A 21,713-nucleotide genomic window follows, 5' to 3' on the forward strand; every position below is an offset into this window, starting at 1 on the left:
AAGCAAACAAACTTTGTGTGTGAAGTAACTTTGCCACTAGGCGACTCGTATATAGAGGCTAATGACTTCACATCACTTGCCTTAGTATCCCATAATGCAAAGTACATACCCTTACGAATATGTATAATGCTATGCATTATGGGAAGGGTCACTACCCAGATTGGTTTCAACTTTTATTGAGGTGAAAAAGTAAAGGGATGCTCATCATAGGCCTAGGGTAGTTAGTGTAGGGGTCCAAGAGAACCTGATAGCATTAGGAAAAAGAAAAGAAAAAACAGATAGTATGAGAGATAGAGAAAAGGCCTGAGCTCTTTTATATCATCATATAGTCAAAGGCTATCAGTTCTCCTTTTCCACCAATCTCATGCTGATCAACAACCAAAACACCAATTGAAACTAAAGTCGAAATGATTGATACCCAGTGGTTAGCCTTCTCTGAGTTAATCATCTTGAGTTGGCTTCTCTGCCTGGGATTGCTCTCCAGTCACCCCTGTGATTGACCCTAAGATCACATTGAATTAAGAGGATGGAACCATTTAAAAAACTTCTTATAGCAAAAATAGACAGATTTTATCTCCCCCAGGTGAATATTGCATAATGTAAGTGGCCTACATCACCTAGCCAAAAATTTAATATCTCCTAGAATGCTTCTTTCTAAATACCAAAATCATCTGGCAGAACAATAAAATTTCCATAGTACAATATTATAAAGCATTTGGACTTCATGTTGCTGGTTTTCAAATCCATGTTTCTTTCTAGCCTTCCATAAATGGTATTTTAATTCATTAATTATAAAAATCAAAATTCTCTTCCTATTGCTGATAGGTGGTGGGTACTGCAAAACGAAAATAACCTGGTCTGCTGTAAGTAATGGAATACCCAACACATTGCATAATCTGTTCCAAATATGCAGGTCAAGAGGGCAGCTGTAGAATCCATTCTACTGTTTCTAATTGTAACAGCTGTCACAGATTGAATCTCTGTTAAAGTATCTCTATTTGATGGTATTGACTGGAAGGCAACCATATGCAATTCTCCAAGCAAGAGCCCTCCTGTTAGGGTATCCTTGGAACTTGTCAATACCCAACTGCAGAAGTTTGCGAACAAAAGAGATTAAAGACTTCTTTATACTAAATTTTACTTTTTTTCAATGGAAAGAATGTCAATGCCAGAATGTTGTAGGTCATAGAGTCAAGGACAGAATGTTGTAGTATTCAGGAACAATCTCGGCTTTTGGATCTTTATAGTCATTTACCCCAGACAGGGGAAGATGAGAACCCAGGTAGTACTGGAGAAGGTCTGCACATGTGTAATTGGCCTGCAATATTTTATGGATTTTTGAAGCTATATTGCTTAAATAGCAGAATTTTAAGACTGAAAGTCCAAATCCTCCATGCTTCTTTGATAGTTGAAGAAATTCCTTTTTAACTTCTTGATATTGGCTAGACCAAAAAAATTGCACAGGCTTGTTATATCATTGCTTTTCTTCAGCTTCTGTGTGATATCTGTAATATTTCTTACATTATTTATGTAATAAATATTCTCTTTCAGGGAAGATTATGGTTTTGAGTACTATTGCTTTAGAAAAAAAGGAAAGTGGCCCTATTTTCCAGTCTTCTAAGGTTTCAATGTTCTTGTATATAAGTTCTTGAACTGGTAATATTGGGTAAGTGGAGAAGGGAATTCCAAGTATAATGAGAAGTTCTCTCTTAGGGGTTAGTTCAAAAGGAATGCCTCCAAGATCCCTCTTTCTAAAAACTTTTAATTTTGACTTGTTTGCATTACCAGTTAATCCACTGATCTTGCTGAATTTTTCCAAAATACCAAAAAAGATGTACAGGTATCCCTCGATTAACATGATTAATTAATCCCTCGATGTTACCATGTATATCAAAATCGCATTAATCAAATATAATAATCAATTCTAAAAATTACAATTCATCCATGATCGATTACTTTAATAATTCGTTTTGTATGGTACTCTTTTAGGAAAGATAAAAAAATGAATGCAAAGTAAATGTTTAATAAATGCTTGTACCTACATTAGTTACTGCAATTTTTTTTATCAAAATAGTTATCAAGAGTCGTTTGAACAGTTTTAGTTTTTTTCTTATTGGCATAAATTCTATGATAACAAACAAAACGACTCTCCAGACCTCTGCAAACAAGCATTCTTCAATTAACATCTGGATCCATATCCATTACATGCTGCTTAAGCAATTCTAAACTGTGAAATATTCCATCCAGTTCTTTGACTGTTATCTCCTTTGGAACCTCATCTTCATATTCCATTTGTTCGTTGTCTTCATATACACATTGTTGTTCAATTTCAAGATCTTTGTCACTGAAATCTTTTGAATTCTTTAACATCTTCTGCATCAACACCATCAAAATCAAGATCTTCACCAATTGCAACGATTTCTTCAATCACGTTGTTCACAGGATTTTGAAAACAACCTAAGTCATTAGCGCATTCTGGCAAAAGGTTTTCCAAACAGCTTTCATATAGCTAGAAGACACTTGCTCCCATGAGTCATGAATGTTTTCAATTGCATGTTTGTTACATTTTTTTCAAAATTCTTGGAGCGTAATTACATTTTCTCCCGTTGTTGTTTCTACTGCTTTTGAGAATGTCTTTTTAAGAAAATAGGCTTCGAAAGTTGCAATGATGCCCATGTCCATAGGTTGTAGCAATGATGTCATATTTTGCGGGAAAAATAAAACTTTCACATTCTCACACAGATCATTTAAGAGAATTTGAATGACCAGGTACGTTATCTAAAAGCAGAAGAGCTTTGAAAGCTAAGTTATTTCTCTTGCAACAAGCTTCAATTGGGCAAAAATAAGACTTAAACCAATCTTCAAATAGACTTTGGGTCCTTCTGATTTGCCCACAAATTACAGGTAAAGAATTCTTGTTACATCTTTTTAAAGCCCTTGGGTTCTGAGTTCGATAGACAAGCTTCAATTTAAAATCTCCATTAGCATTCCCTCCAAGCATAACAGTTAAGTGATCTTTTGATACTTTATAGCCAGGCTGTGCTGCTTCTTTTTTTTATATAAAAGTTCTAGATGACATTATTTTCCAATAGAGGACACTTTCATCTAAATGAACCAATTACATATAAAAAAATAGAATATTCTCTAAGTCAAATGAAAATAGGTAAAATGCCAGACTCTGATCAGATCCCTATTGAATTGTTAAAGAAAGTAAATGAAAACACACTTAATGACCTAAAGGTCATTTTTAATAACATCTGTGATACAGGTGTTATTTGCTGAGGAAATCTAAGGAAATCCATCTTTGTCACTATTCCCAAAATTCCAAGAACTTTTGAATGTTCAGAATATAGATTACTAAGTATGTTACAAAATTACTACTGAGAATAATCCTAGAAAGAATAAAAGGCACTTTGTCAGTAGAAATAGAAGACACTCAATCAGGTTTTCAAAAAGACAAAGGTACAAGAGAAGGAATTTTCAATTTGAAAACATTATGTGAAAGAAGCCTTGATAACCAGAAAAGCATATATCTTTGTTTTATTGATTACACCAAAGCATTGAATTCAATGGATCACAAGAAATTAATACATATCCTACAGAATAATGGATTAAAAGGAAAAGATCTATATATAATTACAAATACAGGCAGCCCTCGGTTTACACCTCACTTTTGTTCTTGAAAAAACGGGCGTAAACCGAATCGGCTTAAAACGAACCCAATTTTAATGGGAGGTACAAAGTTATGATCCGCTCAGTCAAAAAATATACACATGAAGTATGTGTAACATTATTATATTTAAAGCCTTGATAATACGTATTTGTTAAAATAAAATTATTAATAACAAAAACAAAACAAAATTATATACTAAAAATATTAAACTTCGAAAAGATATTACATATTTCTATGTTGAAGTTCCTGGTTTCAGATCACCTGCATTTTTTTTGAAAAAAGTATCCAGTGTTAACTGCCTAGATTTTTTTTTTTTTCTTTCTTTAAGGAGTACAGTGTAAGATCAAATAGATGTGATTACACTCCTTTTTATGTTCGCACTCCATTTCCAATTGTGGTCCATTTCGCAGCGTTCATCAGTTAATGTCTCTATGCTTTCAAGGATACACTATAAATCGACCATTTTATATCTCTCAGAGGACTGTCTTCAATTTCTTTCTCCTCCTTTAGATGTAGACTTAATTGTTCGGCTAATTCTTTTAAGTCTTCATTGGAAAGCAGTTTATCATGGCTCTCTAAGACTTCTGTCACATCTTCAGCTGTAATATCATCCAATCCCACCTCTTGCACAAGCTTGGTAATGTCTTCAATAACATTCTTCTCTTGCTCTAATTCCTCGAAGTCGTACATACATGCTGGAAGAAGTTTTCGCCATGCTCCTTTTAAACACTTTGCTGACAGTCAAGGTGTTTAAAAGGGCATTAAAAGGTTTAAAAGGGCATTAACAATCAAGCTGCCTTGATTGTTAATGCCCTTCAAAATATCGAATGACTACCAATAGTCTTTAATAGTTTTTACTGAAGTGTCCAAGATTCTTACCATTTCCATAAATGTTATACAGAGGTAATAGGCTTTGAAGATTGATATAATCCCCTGATCCATCGGTTGCAAAAGCGATGTTGTGTTTGGGGGCATGTAAACAACCTTGACATCCAATGGTGTTCTTACTTCAGCAAGGTTTTGAGGATGTCCAGGGGCATTATCCAAGAGAAGCATTGCCTTGGCTGGCAAATCATTTTCTTTACAGAAGCGAAACACGGTAGGACAAAAATAATTTGTGTACCAACCTATAAAAATGTCTTGTGTAACCCAAGCTTTCTTGTTCCATTTCCAATAGACTGGCAGCATGACTTTTTGACCCTTGAAGGTGCATGGTGTCTGTGAATGGTACACCAACATTGATTTAAACTTCAAAGTTATGGAGACATTTGCACCCAACAAAAGCGTAAGTCTATCTTTTGCAGCTTTAAAACCTGGAGCTTCACAGGAAATGAAGGTGTGTGATGGCAATTTTTTTCCAGTAGAGTCCAGTTGTCTTATCAACATTAAAAATGAGATCAGGAGGATAACTTCCTTGTTCTACACAGTCTTTGATTAGTCAAAGCAGTTGCTGCCGTAACATCTGCACCTGCCCTCTCACCACAATGGCACTTACTTCGAGACTTAAATCTCACGAAGCAACCTTTGCTTCCTAAAACTGTTTCTTCGCCTCCATCTGTCTTTTTAAGATCCTCAAAAATTGTTTTTGCTTTCTCAGTTATAACAGCCTGCATCAGAGGAATGTTTTTCTGATTCAAGTCATCCACCCATAATGATAATAATTTTGCCATTTTTTCATGAAGTTTACCCCTGCTATAACTTACATGTTTTGCATTTAGTACTGCCGTAGATTGTTGCGCAGACTGTTTTTTTCTATCTGCATTTTTCATAATTGTAGTAATAGTCGATGTAGGTAAGTTCATACTTCTACAGACATTAGCACGTGTCTGCCCATCTTCTTTTCAAGTGTGATTGATTTCCACACCTTCTTGACACCAAGTTCTGCTAACTTTTCTGCACTTATTTTATCAGACATGGTATGTAATTATGTACTTTATCAATTTAAATATGTATGTATGTATGTAAAAAAAAAATTAAATAGAACAATTAGGTAGATTCAACAGTAAACTAGGTTTGATACATATACGTCATAGTAGTCGGTAAACACTCAAACACTAGAGTGCCCGCTAGCGTCATTTCTCAGTCAGACCACACTATAGTAAGAAAGCTCGCACAGGCGTTATTGTGAATCAGCGTAAATTGAACTGTCATAAACTGAGGGCTGCCTATATATATACTGGAATCAAATGACCTCAATAAGTTATAAAAATGCATATTCTGACAACTTTAAAAAAAATCAGAAAAGGGAGTAAAACAAGGATGTGTCATCACCATTACTGTACAATATATATATATAGTGAGTAGTTTTTTAAAAATATTTTGGAACTGAAAGAGGTAATAGTCGGAGGTAGGAACTTCAACAACTTTGGGTATGCAGATGACACAGTCCTTATAGCTCAATCTGAAGATGACCTTCAAAACTTAGTCATAAATTTACAGCAGAAGCTTAGACATGGGATTAATTATTAACCTAAAGAAAACAAAGTGCATGATTATATCAAAAGAACCAATAAATAAGAAATTAAACATAACTGTTAATAAAAAGAAAATTGAATAGGTTCAGTCTTTTATATATTTGGGACCAATGTTTACAAGAGGAAATTCCCTTGTAAACATTGGTCATAAAGAGAAATAAAAATAAGAATAGAGATAACAAGAAAAGATTTTATTGATATGAAAACTGTTCTAACATCCAGAGACATTAATATAGACACAAGAAAAAGATTAATAAAATGCTATATCTGGTCAAGCCTTCTCTACAACAGTGAAACTTGGACTCTAAATAAAGAAGAAGAGAAAAAATTAGAAGCTTTCGAAATGTGGACCATCAGAAGAATGTCGACAATACCATGGACAGAGAAAATGAAAAACGAAGATATTTTAAAGAGAGCAAAAACGAAAAGAACATTAATGAAAATAATTAAAGAACGAAAACTTAAATATTTGGACATCTAACTAGATAAGAAGGCATTCAGAAATTAATATTAGAAGGGAAACTGGATGGATAAAGAGGGAGAGGTAGACCCAGGAAAATGTAGTTTGAAAACATTAAGGACTGGACTGGCTTGAATTACCATCAATGTTCCAGAGCAGCAAAAGAAAGAAAATGTTCCGTGACATGGTTACCAACCTCCTTCTAGGGGATGACATTTGAAGAAGAAGAAGGTAGTTGAATTGGAACATAGGCTTCTTTAATTAAGGGATAGCAGCTTTTTTACCCACACCAGTTTTTGCTGGAGGATGTAGAACAGAAAGGGCATTATCAAATGCTTGAGCAAGGTCTACTGATAGCACTGTCATCAACTGCTTTTTCATGTTAACTAAGCAGAGATCACATAGCAGAAACAGATTAAATTCTACTACATGGCATGGAACTCCAAGAGAAATAGGCCTTCAGCTGCTGATTAAGTGTGATCTCTTAGGTTTTGGAATGAGGAGAGTATGGCTTGCTACAAGTTCACTTGATATGTGTCCTGACAAGAGAAAGAAATTAAACAGTGTAACTAGAATGGTAAGAATAAAATCCCAGGCCTCATAGTAAAGTTCTATCTCTAGACCATCAGGTCCTTGGAATTTTCTTGTCTGGCATTCTTTATAGACTGTGATAACTTCAGATGCTGTAATGGGTTTGTCAAGCCTGTCTTGGATACGAACAGGAAAGCCATTAATATTCCAAGAGTTAAAATTTCCCATAGTACTATTGTTTTCAAAGAGGTTTTTGAAAGGAGTCAAGGATGTTCTAAGTGGTGGACTTGTTCTTCACCATCAACGCAGATTTGAGTGATAGTCCTTTCTTTGCAGTATTTAGTTAATTGTCTATTGAAGAATTCAGCTGAAGGGCTATCGGCTAAGTGCTCCTGTAATTTAATCTTATTTTAAAATTTCTTTCTTGTTTCTGGCTTTCCACTTCTATCTCTATGTTAATGTTTCTAATGATATTACTGCATTCTGTGCCATTGCATTGGTTTGCTACAAACCAGCTTCTCTCTTTATATAGGTCTTTCAACATTTTTCTTTTGAGGAAAGCCTATTCCTTTCCACATTCAATCATATTCTGTTATACTGTTTGTTTGAATTTTAACCACATATCCTAGTTTCAGATAACATTATTCCAATTTGAACAGAGGGTCTGGAATTTGGTTGAAAGATCAGTGGAAAATTTGGTGGAAGACTCCATGGTCTAACTGGTCCATTGGATAGAGCATAAACATTTATGAACTTTATTACACATCCACAGTATTTTCAGTCTGTTGTCAAGATTCTCCCTTCTGCATCCCTTTAGATATTACAGAATGACCAAAGGAGGAGGGCAAGAACTCCTACTCTAACCCTGTTAAATCTTCCAAAGCTACAATAAGAAAGAAGTCGATATCTTTCTGTTAAAGTTTTTATATCTTTATATCTGCAGAAGTATTTTTTGGAGAAACAAAGACCTGATATTATGGCATACCGTAAGTTTCCATATAATTTCTTGTTTAATTTGCCTGTGGAATTCTCGTACATTTAATGAAGCAATGCAGAAAGGAGATGCTATGATTAGTGAAGTGTCACTGGTAAGTTTTTAACTTCTAGATTTTGGTTGAACTTGATGAGGTCTTCAATCTGTAAAGGAGCAGTTGTGTGACCTGCTTCTTGTGAACTGTTTTCCAGTCTTTTACAGTTGCTTTACATTATTTCATTTTTATGCCTATTGTTCTTGATTTCGAAGCTGGTTATTTTCTTTTCGTGTAGATGATAATCGTACTGAGATAACTTTGAATCAGTAAACTTGATTATTTTTCTTTAATCCAGAAGCAAACAAAGTTAGCGCATGAAGCAATAATAATAATGGGATACTAAGGTAATAATAATTACCTTAGCATTCCATAATGCAAAGTACACATCCTTACGGACATATACCGTATTTACTCGAATATAACTTGCACTCGTGTATATCTCACAGCCTTGATTTTACTTTACGAAAAAAAAAAAAAAAAAGTTGAAAAGTTTCACATATATCTCACACACGAAAAAAAAAAATTTTTTTTAACATTAAGAAATAGATAGTAAATGTTGTTATGGCAGTTTCAAATATTTTGCAATTCGGTTGAAGAGAATCAGTATTTCAGCTCAACAATTGTCGGCTTATCTTTGCAGTTGAGTCGCATGATCTTTTGTTAATACTGCACCAATCATATGCACATCTTCATAGCTGCGCTCTCTCTACCGGCATACTATTGTCTATTTCATGCTCCATTTTCACTTCTCATTAGTCATTCGTGAAGGATTTTCCATTATGTATCTCAAGTCTTATAAATTACTGGTAATTTTTGCATGAAATATGGAGAAATGTTCAAGTTACAGTGCTGGTTTTAAACTCAAAGATCGCATGATTCCAAAATGATAAAAGGACAAGCAATAATGAAACTGTTTGTTTTAATTTAATTACAGCATTGTTGCTAAAGATTCAAATATATTGCATGATGAAGGTGAGCCACTGGTCACATAAATAATGTTGATAATTAAAATTTAAATGCAATTATTTTTATAAATAATGATTAATTATAAACATTAATTTCGTTTTTTCCTGAAAAACTAGTTTCCAAAAATCCTTGCATATATCTCACCCCCCCCCGATTTTTTAACTTTAATTTTGGAGAAAAAAGTGCAAGTTATATTCAAATAAATACGTATTATTCTAAGGCAATTTATTCTAAGGATGCTAAGGCATTTGATGTGAAGTCATTAGCCCCTATATACAAGATAAAGGATTTAATCAAAAATATAATTTCTTGGCATCTTTAATTTATAGTATAACCAAGTGGAAAAACTTTCAACATCTATCTCTAATCTAAAGTATTTTTTGTAACAAGGTGGACACCTTTTGACCACTTGTATATGGAAATATGACTTCTGCATTACTTCAACCCTGGTATCACTTCTGGTTCTGACTTCCACTGATGAGACCTCAATGAAGGCTAAAAATGGTCTGGGTAGTAACTCATCCAATGATGCATGAAGTCATTAACCTCTATATATATGACTGGCCCAGTTGTGAAGTTACTTCACGTGCAAACTTTGTTTGTTTACACTTGGATAAAGGATTAAACCAAGAATATAATTTTTTAGCATCTTTAACTTATATCAAACATCTTTATTAGATTTTCATCAGAAATAAATTTACCATACCTCATGTTTTATATTATGCATGGTTCAGTTACTTTGAACCATCCTTTGCATAGATCAGGTGATTTTAGTTAATATATAAGGTGTTCGAACCAGATTTTTTGATAGTTTAATAGGTTGCCAGAGTCTGTTGTGGGTGCCATGACTGTGAATGAGCTCAAAGCAAAGTATGATAGATGCTACACAAATGTTGGATAGTTCTTGACATGATGTTTAGAACCCCCCCCTCAATGAGTCTAAGGATTCCTTGGGAATAGCCCGTAATAATAATGATATGACCAAAATTGTATTGTGTACTTGCTGGAGGCAGGTCACCTGAAAGGTATCTTTAAATTTATGTGGACTCTCTATCTACTGAAGATTTTTTTTTTTTTTGTCTGCCATGTTTTTTATTCCTACTGAATATAGAAATAAAAAAAAACATAAATGTTTTTTGAAGATTGAGTTATCCTCCTAGTAGGTATTCCATTTTATTAACAATTCTTAGAACATGCAGCTGACAGACATAACTATATGATATCGACATGTTCTCAGACCAACTTGCTTAGGATTAGTGCATTTAATCCTTGAAAATTGCCCATAAAATTCTTGCTCATTGCACTCTGGATTCAAATTAGGTTTCTTTTTTCCTCAAGCATTGCTCAAATCACTGAGTAAAGAAATACATATTGATTATTCATTTGTTCTTAATTTTTTTTTAATTTGATTGGAATATTATAGTATTGTTTGTAAATTACTACGATTTCCTGTGTATTTATTAAAATTTAAATGCACTTATTTTATAAATAATGTGATTAATTATAAACATTAATTTCGTTTTTCTATCATCATGAAAAACTATCATCGTGAAAATGATGAGTTTGCTCTCTGGTTAATTTTCATATATCTTCATTTAACACTTAATTTTACAGAATTACTATGGAAGAAGTTAACACCTTTATAATTTATGATTCAATGAAAGCATTGACTGATAAGTAATTCAGAGCTTATTGGTTATAAAATATATGCAGAACACTTCACCTGTCATATCAGACATTTTGTCTTTCTTTATGAATGGATTCCATAAATTCCATCTGTACATTCATAGTCCACTATGTGTATTATTACAATGAAATTATACACACACCAGATTACTGCTTATGATATCCATTAAAATAGCTTGAGAGTTATTCTTCACTGCACATTGGTAATATTTTTTGTTATGGATACATTTTTTAGCTGCTGAAAAAATTAACTAAACTGCAACTTTCCCATTATTTATTTGCTTCTTGTTTTATATGTTAGTGCTTAAATAGCTGTAGAAAATTTTTTGATGTTTTGTTTTTATTAGTAATACAACAGGTTTTACTCTAGATAAAGGAATTCATATACAAAACTGAAATTATTGTTTAATGGTCACCACACTACACTAAATTCTAGAATGAATTAGGATTCAGAAGCAGTTAAACATTTAATTTTGTTATACTTAACATAATAGTATACTGTTTAATTGTTTCTGAATCCTAATTCATTCTAGAATTTAGTGTAGTGTAGAGTGCAGCTGAAATTGAATGGAATGGTTTAGAGTACATATATGTGCACATGTATATGTGCACATTTTTATTTATTTTTTGTGTGAATGATTTTTAAAATAAATTGCTGCTTCAGTTATTTTGCATGTTTCTTTTTTGTTTATAATTTTTTGCCATAATATTATGTTAAAGATGAATTATTTTTCTTTGCATGTTTTGTCTTCACCTTTTATCGCCACCCTGCTCACCATCCTGCCTGCTCAACCAATTCCTTTATGCATGTTTGTATGTAATTCACGTTTATTGGTTTTGCCTGGATTCTTCTACGTGTATAGCATTCTCCCTCACTTGTAGCAAAAACTGCAGTAACTGCACTTACTATTAAACCACAGCAAGATAACACAGAGGAATTTGGTTCTTCTGGGCCCATCACTAGCACTCCGAGACAGGTATCTCCTGCAACACCCAAAGCTTATGTTATTGAGATTGATAACATTCATAAACCTGGGGATGGATTTGAAGGCAAACCTGGCGCTTCATATACAAAAGAATACACATATAATGTGGATGAATCAAATCAGAAACATCCACATAGTCCTATTGAACATGGATTTAATTATGAAGGTCAGAAGCCAGGAAATGTATCACCGATTGCTAAACATGATGAATCATCACCACCTAGTAAACGAGGAACAGCAATTGCATTTACTTATGCACCACCTGAGGTAGAAGATGAAAAGTCATATAGATCAATTTCACCAGAGACTGAAGAAGTGATTGAAAAGAAATCTCCAGAAGTAGGAGTGCTTGATGTATCAGAGGAAGTGAAAGATCAGACTCCAACGTCAGATGACTCACAAGACAAAAAGAAAATGAAAAACAAAATTTTATTATTCAAAAAGTCCAAAGAAAAAAAGAAAGAAAAGAATAAAAAAAATAAACAAAAGGAAGATGAAAAAGATGACCCAATAATCATAAAAGAACAGAAAACTGTTAGTGAAAATAGTAAAGATGATATAGGACTAAAAAGAGAATCTGATGAGATTGATAGTTCTAAAGATGAAATAAAAGAAAAAGAACTAAAAGGTGGATTTTTAAATAAAAACAAAAAAATAAAAGAAAAAGATATGAAAGACAAAAAGGCAAAAGATAAATTAAAAAAGGAAAAAGGTAAAAATTCCAAAGAAGAAAAGAAGAAAAAGAAGGAAGAGAAGGATCAGAAAGGCAAAGAAACAAATGAAAATCAGAAATCAGAGGTTAAACCATCACCTGAAAAAGCACCTGAACAAGAGAAGACCAAGAAGGAAAAGAAGACAAAGTTAAAACTATTCGGTAGCAAAGTTAAAGAAGTGGAGGCTGCTGGCTCAACTTCAGAATCATCAGAAAGCAGCATGGATGAGTATGGTGTAGGTGGCTCAATAGAAAAGACTGTTAATAGTTCACCAACCACTGTGCCTGTTAACAATGTATCACCAATATCAGCAATTAATAGTAGTCCAGGATCTCAACGAAATGAGAATTTGAAGCCTTTTATAAATGGAACATCTGAAGATAAACCGAAAGGTTCATCTCTAGAAGATGATCTATCTGTAAATCCAGAAGTAATATCCAAAAGTATCGAGGAATCTTCACCAGATGTTTCACCTCTTTCTTCTTCAAAGGTTTTTATTTATTTATTTATTTATTTTTATTTATTTAGTACTTTATTGGTATCAAATTACTATTTTACATTATTTTATTAATATTGTTCTGAACAGCATATATTTTATTTTGCAAAAATTTTAATTCATTGCTATTCAGGATACAGTGCCAGGGGAAACCTGTGGTGTAAAATTTAGGCAGATCTTAATTGAAATGTTCAGAGTGGGAAATGCACTATCATTTAATGGCATTGCAGTGTACACTTTTCTTTTTTTAAATCAAATAGTGGTGTGATTTTCATAAAGCAAATATGTCAAATATTCATGCCTACCTTGAAGGATTTAATTACTCATTCATTTGAAGAATTTTCATTACAATAAAAAGAGCATTATGATTTCTGAACTATTAGATGTATCTGCTAGAAGATGCACCAACCACCTTAGCATCTGAAATAATTTGACTTAAATTTTCTATCCATGCTCCCCCCCCCCCCACAGTAAATCTGAGAGGTGTGTTTTCATTTAATTGAGGTTTCCTACTCAATTTCTAAGTAGTAGCTTCAGGTGATGGGTTTCTTTATGAAACTAGCTTCTCATCCTCACCTGCCTAAGACAAATTGCAGCTACTATGAATATCTTTCTTTCAGTCTATCTGAATCCAAGCCACTGATATTTATGTAATAATATGCACTAGATCTACAACCTGTTGTAATAATGTATAACAGGTACATTATATGGTCTTCCTGGCATATTTTCCCTTCTGTCTGCTTTCCCATTTTATAGAATTTGAGGAAATCTTGTAGTAGGCATTCAGTAATCATCTCCTTACTATTGTAACTGTCTTCCTTTAATTCTTGCTGTATTAAGAATGTGATAGTGTAATTCTTCTCTAATCTTCTGATTGGTTTTCTTTTTAGTCCATAATGTTTTATTTATTTTCCTCCAACACTTGTTATAAAAGCCTGTAATTTTTTTTCCCTTTGTCTCTTTACCATAAGTTGCTTTAATTCTGCTTTGTGTAATTCTTAGATTGATTTATATCACCTATAAAATGTTCTATATTCTTGGTGAATATAAGGAACTTGTTTAATTAGTTAAGAAACAGAAATTAACTTTTAAATTAGGATATTGACTGATTTTAGTAATTTATTCTGCTTATGGCTTTTTTAAATATGAACTTGCTAACTGAGAAAACAAATTATGATTCCTAATATCTAGCTGCTTTCCCCCCCCCCCCAAAAAAAAAGGTAGCAAATAAATCACAATGTGAATATATTTACATTATAAACTGAGCATTTCATTCATTATAATAAAATTATAGAGACAACTACCATGTTAGATTATCAACTTCAATTTAATATAAATCAAAATAATTACTTGACATTTCATCCTTCATAACAGGGTTGTCATTGGAGTATTCACACACACACACACACAGAGAGAGAGAGAGAGAGAGAGAGAAGCTACATTACAATACATATTGTAAGCTAAAGTAACAGTGATTTGGTCAATCTTCAACACTACTGTAAAAAATACAACATGCTGGCTCGGATAAACAAGTTCCGCATAGCCAACTTAGTGATCGGGGTTTTGGATTGATTAGCTACCAAAATGAGTGTGCTAAAATTACGTACTCCACTAGTTGCTATCACTCTTTCCTAGACTCCACCTTATACTACTCTCTGCTGTCTGTCCATCAGCCATTCCCCTACCCATGCTACTAGCCTCATATCCCTTTCCATCCTCTCCAATTTTTGTAATAATTTTCCATGTGATATTCTGTCAAATGCCTGGGCAAAATCAAGTAGTATCATGGTGTAGCCATTACCTTTATTCAATTCTGCTGTCACCCAATGTAAAATGTGAATAAGTTACTAAGACAGGACCTACCCTTTACAAAGCCATGCTGCCCACTATAGAGTATAGCATCCCTATCCACCTATTGCCATATTTTAGCTTTCACCAACTTTTCCAATACTTTAACATTTAACAACCACTCCTTATATATTAATTGGTCTGTAGTTTGCTACCTCTCTCTCTCTCTCTCTCTTGAAGCCACCTTTATGCAATGGTATTATCTTACCCTCTTTCTATCCCCCCTTGGGAACCCTGCCAGAGCTCTGAGACCAAGACTAAACAACTTCATCAGAGGTAATGCCAGTTCTCTTGCACATTCATGAGGCACACAGGCTGATATGCCATCCTGTCCCACTGTGCATTCATATTTTTTAATATGCTGAACAACTCCTGTTCGTCTACCTCAATGTTTATATGCATCTCTGTAACATCAGCAACTGTATAATCATCACCTGGATGATACACCTTTGCAAAATGATTACTCGGAAACTCAACCATTTCTTTTGTTTCAGTCACCTTCCTACCATTAGCATTGTTTAAAGTCATGTTTCTTCTTACTTGCTACATAAAAAAAAACTCTTTTGGGTTTACTTTGGCCTGTTTGGCTAATTCTCTCATAGTCTGATTTGGTCTTGTTTACTATACTAGTCTCCCTTCTTGTATGCACTCTGTACTTCTCATGAGTATACTGATCACTTTTTTCTTTATATTTCCTCTACAATGTTTATTTATTTATTTTTTATTTTTTTTGCTGCTGCTCTTGCTTTATATCCCTACTCATCCACTTAATTCCAACTTGGTTTATCCTCCTGACCTTGAGTATGTAGTCTGATACTACTACCCTCAAGCAATCTCTGACCACTTGCCATGAACATGTACTACTGACATTCTTTCCTTGTAGCTTCTCAAGCCATGGCCCTGTTTCAACATGACTCCTGATTCTCTCATAATCACCAGGGCCAGGAAACTAAAGTTGTCAGAGTAGAAGGTTGCTGCTGTGGTCCTGTGTGGGGATAAAGTTTGGAAGATGACAAGATATCTAATATATAGCAGAGCTAAATGGATCCTGTGGGAGAATAATAATAATTATAAGAATACTGACATTATACAAGTTTTTCTATATACAGCAGTACCTTGCATAGCATGGTTTTGAACAGCATGGGTTTCACTGTAGCATGCATGGCTTACAATTTTTAATAATTAAAAAAAAAAAAATTAATGGTAGTACAGTACTGTACTGCATTCCCAACATGCCAATTCTACTAAAACTCTATCCTAGTGATTTAGCACACTGCAATAACAGCTGTGTTGATGTGCACTTTAGTATTATTTCAGCTTTGGTGCACAAAGTTGTGGTCACTCTACAAAATATTTTATTTTTAATTACATATGAGTACCCTCCTATACACAATTATGAGCTCCTACAAAAGAATTCTCATGAAATAGAAAAATAGATGAAACTTCTGATTTTCTTATGAACACTGATCCTAACATTGAATGAAACATTAAAGTGGCATGCATTGCAAAATGCTATTCAATATTACTATGCATGCAGAGAAAATGAAGAAAAACCCTGTTCAATCTACATTGTATAAATACAGTTTTTCCAAATGAAAACTCCCATTTTCAATTATCAACAATAAAAATCTTGACTATTTTTTTTGTCTTATTTTAATCTTTTTTAATTTTTCTGTGTACATTAATTGGCATTTCTGGTGAGCTTGCAGTAAACAAATAATGTGAAATTATTTTTTTCACTAAAATCTGTTTGGAATGCATTACACTGTAACACATTATAAATAATAATAAATACAAAATTAATAACGGAAAAACTTGCGTAAAAAGATTATTTAGTAGTATAATTTTCGCCTGTGTGTCACAGGCATCTTCAGTACATTTTAATTTTCGGCTGTGTGTCACAGGCATCTTCAGTACATTTTAAGCTAAAATTAAACAATAACTGACAATTCCAAAAAGCACCACCTAAGTAGCTAATGTAAGATAACTAAAAAGGTCAATAAATTTCCTAACTAAAAAAAAAATTATATATGCAATAAAAAGTTATAAAAGATTAGCTGATTTATAAAGTACTATCTCCCATAAAGGGGATAGACGTAAACATTCGGATCCGTTTAAGTTAGGAGAGTAAAGTAAAGTTTCACATGTTTCTTTATAAAGCCGTTCCATGAGGAACTGACTTTTGTGAAGGACTCTTGTCTTTTTCCAATGAACTCTATGTCTAGTGATGATGGTATGTTCTGCAAGTCCAGACTGTTCAGGTTCAAGGTATTGAATATAAGACTGGTGTTCTTCTAGCCAGAGGCAGATCTTATGGATACTACCTATTAACTGCATTATGGAGGGTATTACTGTAATTAATATCCCACAGGATATTAATCATATCCAGTGAATGTAACTTGAACCCATATTATTGCTTTTTGTATGAAAGCAATGGTGCCTTAGGTACCAAATATTTTTACTGAAACTACAATCTTATAACATATATCTGTAACTTACTTAACTTATATCTTTAATGATGTGATCAATTATTGTCTTTTTTATTTTTTCAGTGTTAATCTCATCTGCAAATGGTTTATTATGGTATATTATCCTATGTTTTAATATAGTCGATTGGACTAAGGGTTTAAGTAATCAGGGAACTCTGCTGTACAAACACATATTTTTTTTTTTTAAGGTAGTTCACTTCTTCAGTAAGTAGAATGATGGTGGTTTTGTGCCATACAGAATTCATCTCCTGCCCAAATATATTTGTAAACATTCACACTAGAGTATGATTAAAACTCCTATCCTGTTAGCTGGAGAATAGACATGCTATCTACTTGGACAACCAAGCAGGTCTAGTTGAATTAGTTAAATAAATTTAGGTTACACTTATCACAGAGCACTATAATTGAGTAACTGTGAAAACAATTCATATTCATCATATTATGACATCCTCTATGCAAGTTGGACTAAATGTGGCATTATAATGACATTCTCTCAAATTTTGGGTAAATTAATGCTGCTAGAAACTTCTTTGAGAGAGTGCTTCATTACAGATACTGTCTCCAAAAAATGGTTTCTCAGATTTATAATTTTAATTTTGTGTGAAGTGATGTATAACACACAGCCTGCTAGTTCATGTTGGTAGTGAAATTACAAGTCATTTGCAACTAAATGAATAGACTATAAATAAAAGGTAAAATATAGATATCATCATCATCATCATCATCATCAAATTCCTGCCATGTACCCTCAAGGGGTGTACAGGATATGACAGTACTACATGAAAAAATTACATCATTACTAACTTCCTATCTACAATTTTCCTCCAAATCAGTCTGTTACTTGTCAAGACTCCAACATTATCAGATCTTATATCTCTATCGTCTAAGGCACTTTGCACCGCATCAATCCACCTATATCTTGGTCTTCCTCTGGGTCGTTTTCCTGCCAACCTGGCAGAGAACACCTGTTTTGCTAATCTTTCCTCTCCCATTCTGTTTAGGTGACCATACCACCTGAGATTAGCTCTGCTAATGCATTCCTGGATGCTGACAATGTCAAGTTCTTTCCTAATATAATCATTTTTAATATGATATTGCCATTGATGCCATCTGTTCACACCTCTAATCTTTCTCAGGACTCTCATATCTGCGGTCTCTAGTCTTTGGTCAAGTGTTTTACTTCTGACCCAGCTCTCAGATCCATAAGTTAAAATTGGTTTGAACACAGTCTTGTATACAGCTAATTTGGTGTTCCGACTAATTTCTTTCTTATTCCATATGAATTTATTCAATTGACTTCCCACAATACCAGCTTTGCTGATTCTGTTGTCTATTTCTATATTTAGTTTACCATCTTCAGTAAAAATTGTGCCTAAGTAGCTGAAATGTTTTACTTGTTCCACAGGTTCTCCATTCACAACACAGTTGACAGTTTCAGTGATTCTGCCTATTTTCATTGTCTTTGTCTTTTTATTGCTGACCTTCATACCATATCTATTACAACAGCTATTCAATTTAGTCAGAGAATCTTGCAGACTTGTAGCGGATTTATTTAGAAGTATAACATCATCTGCATAAAGCAAAGAGCTGACATTAACATCTCCAATTTTGATATCAGGTTTAATACCACATTCCTTCATAATGTGATCCATATAGATAATGAATAACAGAGGGGATAATGTACATCCTTGTCTCACACCAGATTTAACATTAAACCATCTTCCTGTACTTCCTTCAATTCTAACTGCTGACTCACAACTCAAATAAAGACTAAGTATTGCTTGATATAATGCCCCATTGACACCATATAACTGCAGCGTATTGAATAGCTTCTCTCTTGGCACCTTGTCATATGCCCCTTCCAAATCGACAAAACTTAAATACAGATCTTTGTTATATTCCCACGATTTCTCCACTATTTGTCGTAAAGGGAAGATCTGATCCTGACAGCCTCTATTTGGCCTGAATCCAGCTTGTTCTTCACCAAGCTTTTCTTCCACAATTCTTCTCAACCGTTTCTCAAGTATACTTGCATAGATCTTGCCAGGAACACTCAGTAGGGAAATACCTCTGTAATTCTCACATTCAGTTTTATTTCCCTTTTTATATATGGGTACTATGAGAGCTCTACTCCAATGGGTACTATGAGAGCTCTACTCCAATCATCGGGAATTCGTCCCTCTGTCCAGGCCTTCTGAACTATGCAGTGCAGCCACTGTAAGACTCTTATACCACCATACTTCAGCATTTCTGGTCGAATATCATCTACTCCTGCTGCCTTTCCACATTTCAAGCCTTTGATGGCTTTTTCTACTTCAAGTATGGATATGTATTCCTGACTGCATGCCTGGTCAGTGTTTTTTATCACTGTGCTGTCATCACTGCTTGTTTCATTTAGCAGTTTTTCAAAGTAATTACTCCATACTTCAAGGATATCTTTTTCTCCTGTTTTCATTTCACCTTTATCATCTCTAATTCCTTTTACAGCACTCTTTCCTCCATTCCTAAGCGTCTTCAACAACCTCCAGAATATTTTGCCACCTTCTTGATATTTATTTTCTATATTCTTGCCAAAGTCCTCCCATGACTTTTCTTTAGCTAGTTTTACACACTGTTTAGCTTTCTTACATTTGTCTCTGTATTCTGTAAGAGTAAAAGCTGACTTATTTGCCAGGAACTTTTGATATGCTTTCCTCTTTTCCCCCACTGCCTCTTTAACTTCCTGTGTCCACCAGGGAGTTCTGATTTTTTTATCCTTGCACACAACCTCACCACATGCCTCTCTGGCAGAATCAATCAATGTTTCCTTCAGAGTTTGCCACTGAATCTCCAAGGTTTGATTCCTGTTCTCAAACTCTTTCATTTTCTTTTCAATAATATTTCTGTATTTTAGTCTGCAGTTCACATCTGAGAGCTGCTCAACTTTTATTCGCTTTAAAACTTTCTTACATGTTATTCTTTTCAATCTGAAATTCAATTTTATCCTGCTCAAGACTAAATAGTGATCACTTCCAATTTCAAATCCTCTGTACACTCTGGTGTCCTGCACCAGGGAGAAAACATCACTATCAATATGAAATATAGATATTTAATATAAAAATAGATATTTCATGATGAGTATCTTAGTACATATTCAGAATGAACATACAGCAAATAAACCATTACTTGAACCAGTGTTACAGAGTGCATTCTTTTTTGGATGCAGTTCTTCCTGTCTAGTAGCCAAATTACTGGCTGAAGTCAGTCAAAGACAATAGGAAAAAGATAAGGATTGGTATTGAAAGTTTATTTTTCACTTGGTTAGAGTATAATAAATTTAGTTTAATCCTTTATCCAAGTGTGAGCAAACAAAGTTTGTGCCTGAAAGTATCTTCAGGACTGGGGTAAGGTGGTACAACACCAGGGCACTCCTTGCAAAGGTGGAGCAAGCTACCAACAATCCTATCTCAGTATCTCCCATAATGCAAAACACATCTCCTTGCGGATATGTCTAATGTTATGCATTAAGGGAAGGGCCACAACCCAGACTGGTTTTGACCTTTATTGAGGTCTCTTTAGTGGGAGCCAGGCCAAAGTGGAGACAAGTGGAGATACTAGGCAGAAGCATTAGCAGGTCATCTCTACCTATAGGAGTTGCCAAATGGTGTGCTACCTTTTTTTAATAAATTACTCTGGATTTAGAGAAAGATGTTGAAAGTTTATTTTTCACTTGGTTAGAGTATAATAAATTTAGTTTAATCCTTTATCCAAGTGTGAGCAAACAAAGTTTGCACCTGAAAGTATCTTCAGGACTGGGGTAAGGTGGTACAACACCAGGGCATATTTACAATCACTGTAAACATGCAACCAATCAAGAAAAAGTGAGTACTAATTCACTCTCTCTCTCTCTATGGTTCTCAGAGAGAGAGAAAGAAGTGCATTAAATGAATTAGAAAAAAGTGAAAAAATCATAAAAATTGTATAGATGATATAATAATAAATAAAATATGGAAATCCTCAATTAATAATGTAAAAACCCTAAGAAGCATAGATATGGACACAGACCATGAACTTTTAACCATAAAATTGAAATTTAAAATCACAAAATCAGCTCCATAACCTAAAAGAATAGATGTTTTAAAATTAAAATCAGAAAATCATAAAAAAGAATATATATATATTTATATAAAATATATATAAAATATATATATATATATAAAAAAGTTTGATATATATACATATATCAAACTTTTAGAAGATCTCAATGACAGTCAAACAGAAAATATAGAAAAGTTATGGGAAAAAAGAAAGTATTTTAAAAATTTTAAAGTTAGTAAGAAGGACTACATCATCATCCCCATCAAATATGCAGATGATATAG

At 33.6% G+C, this 21,713-nt stretch overlaps 1 protein-coding gene across 3 annotated transcripts in view; it reads left to right on the forward strand.

Moving 5' to 3' along the window:
• LOC150108163 (uncharacterized) overlaps window positions 1-21,713 on the forward strand; it is a 461,861-nt gene that overhangs the window by 379,461 nt on the left and 60,687 nt on the right. For all 3 annotated transcript variants that reach the window (XM_090390618.1, XM_090390617.1, XM_090390619.1), the window contains exon 14: window positions 11,685-13,010. In XM_090390618.1, coding sequence (XP_090246744.1) covers window positions 11,685-13,010 — 1,326 coding nt within the window. The remainder of the gene's footprint in view (window positions 1-11,684; window positions 13,011-21,713) is intronic.

The sequence above is a fragment of the Typopeltis vanoorti genome, chromosome 3, assembly GCF_054136105.1.
Source record: "Typopeltis vanoorti isolate ZY-2024b chromosome 3, IOZ_Tvanoo_1.0, whole genome shotgun sequence".
NCBI classification, from domain to species: domain Eukaryota; kingdom Metazoa; phylum Arthropoda; class Arachnida; order Uropygi; family Thelyphonidae; genus Typopeltis; species Typopeltis vanoorti.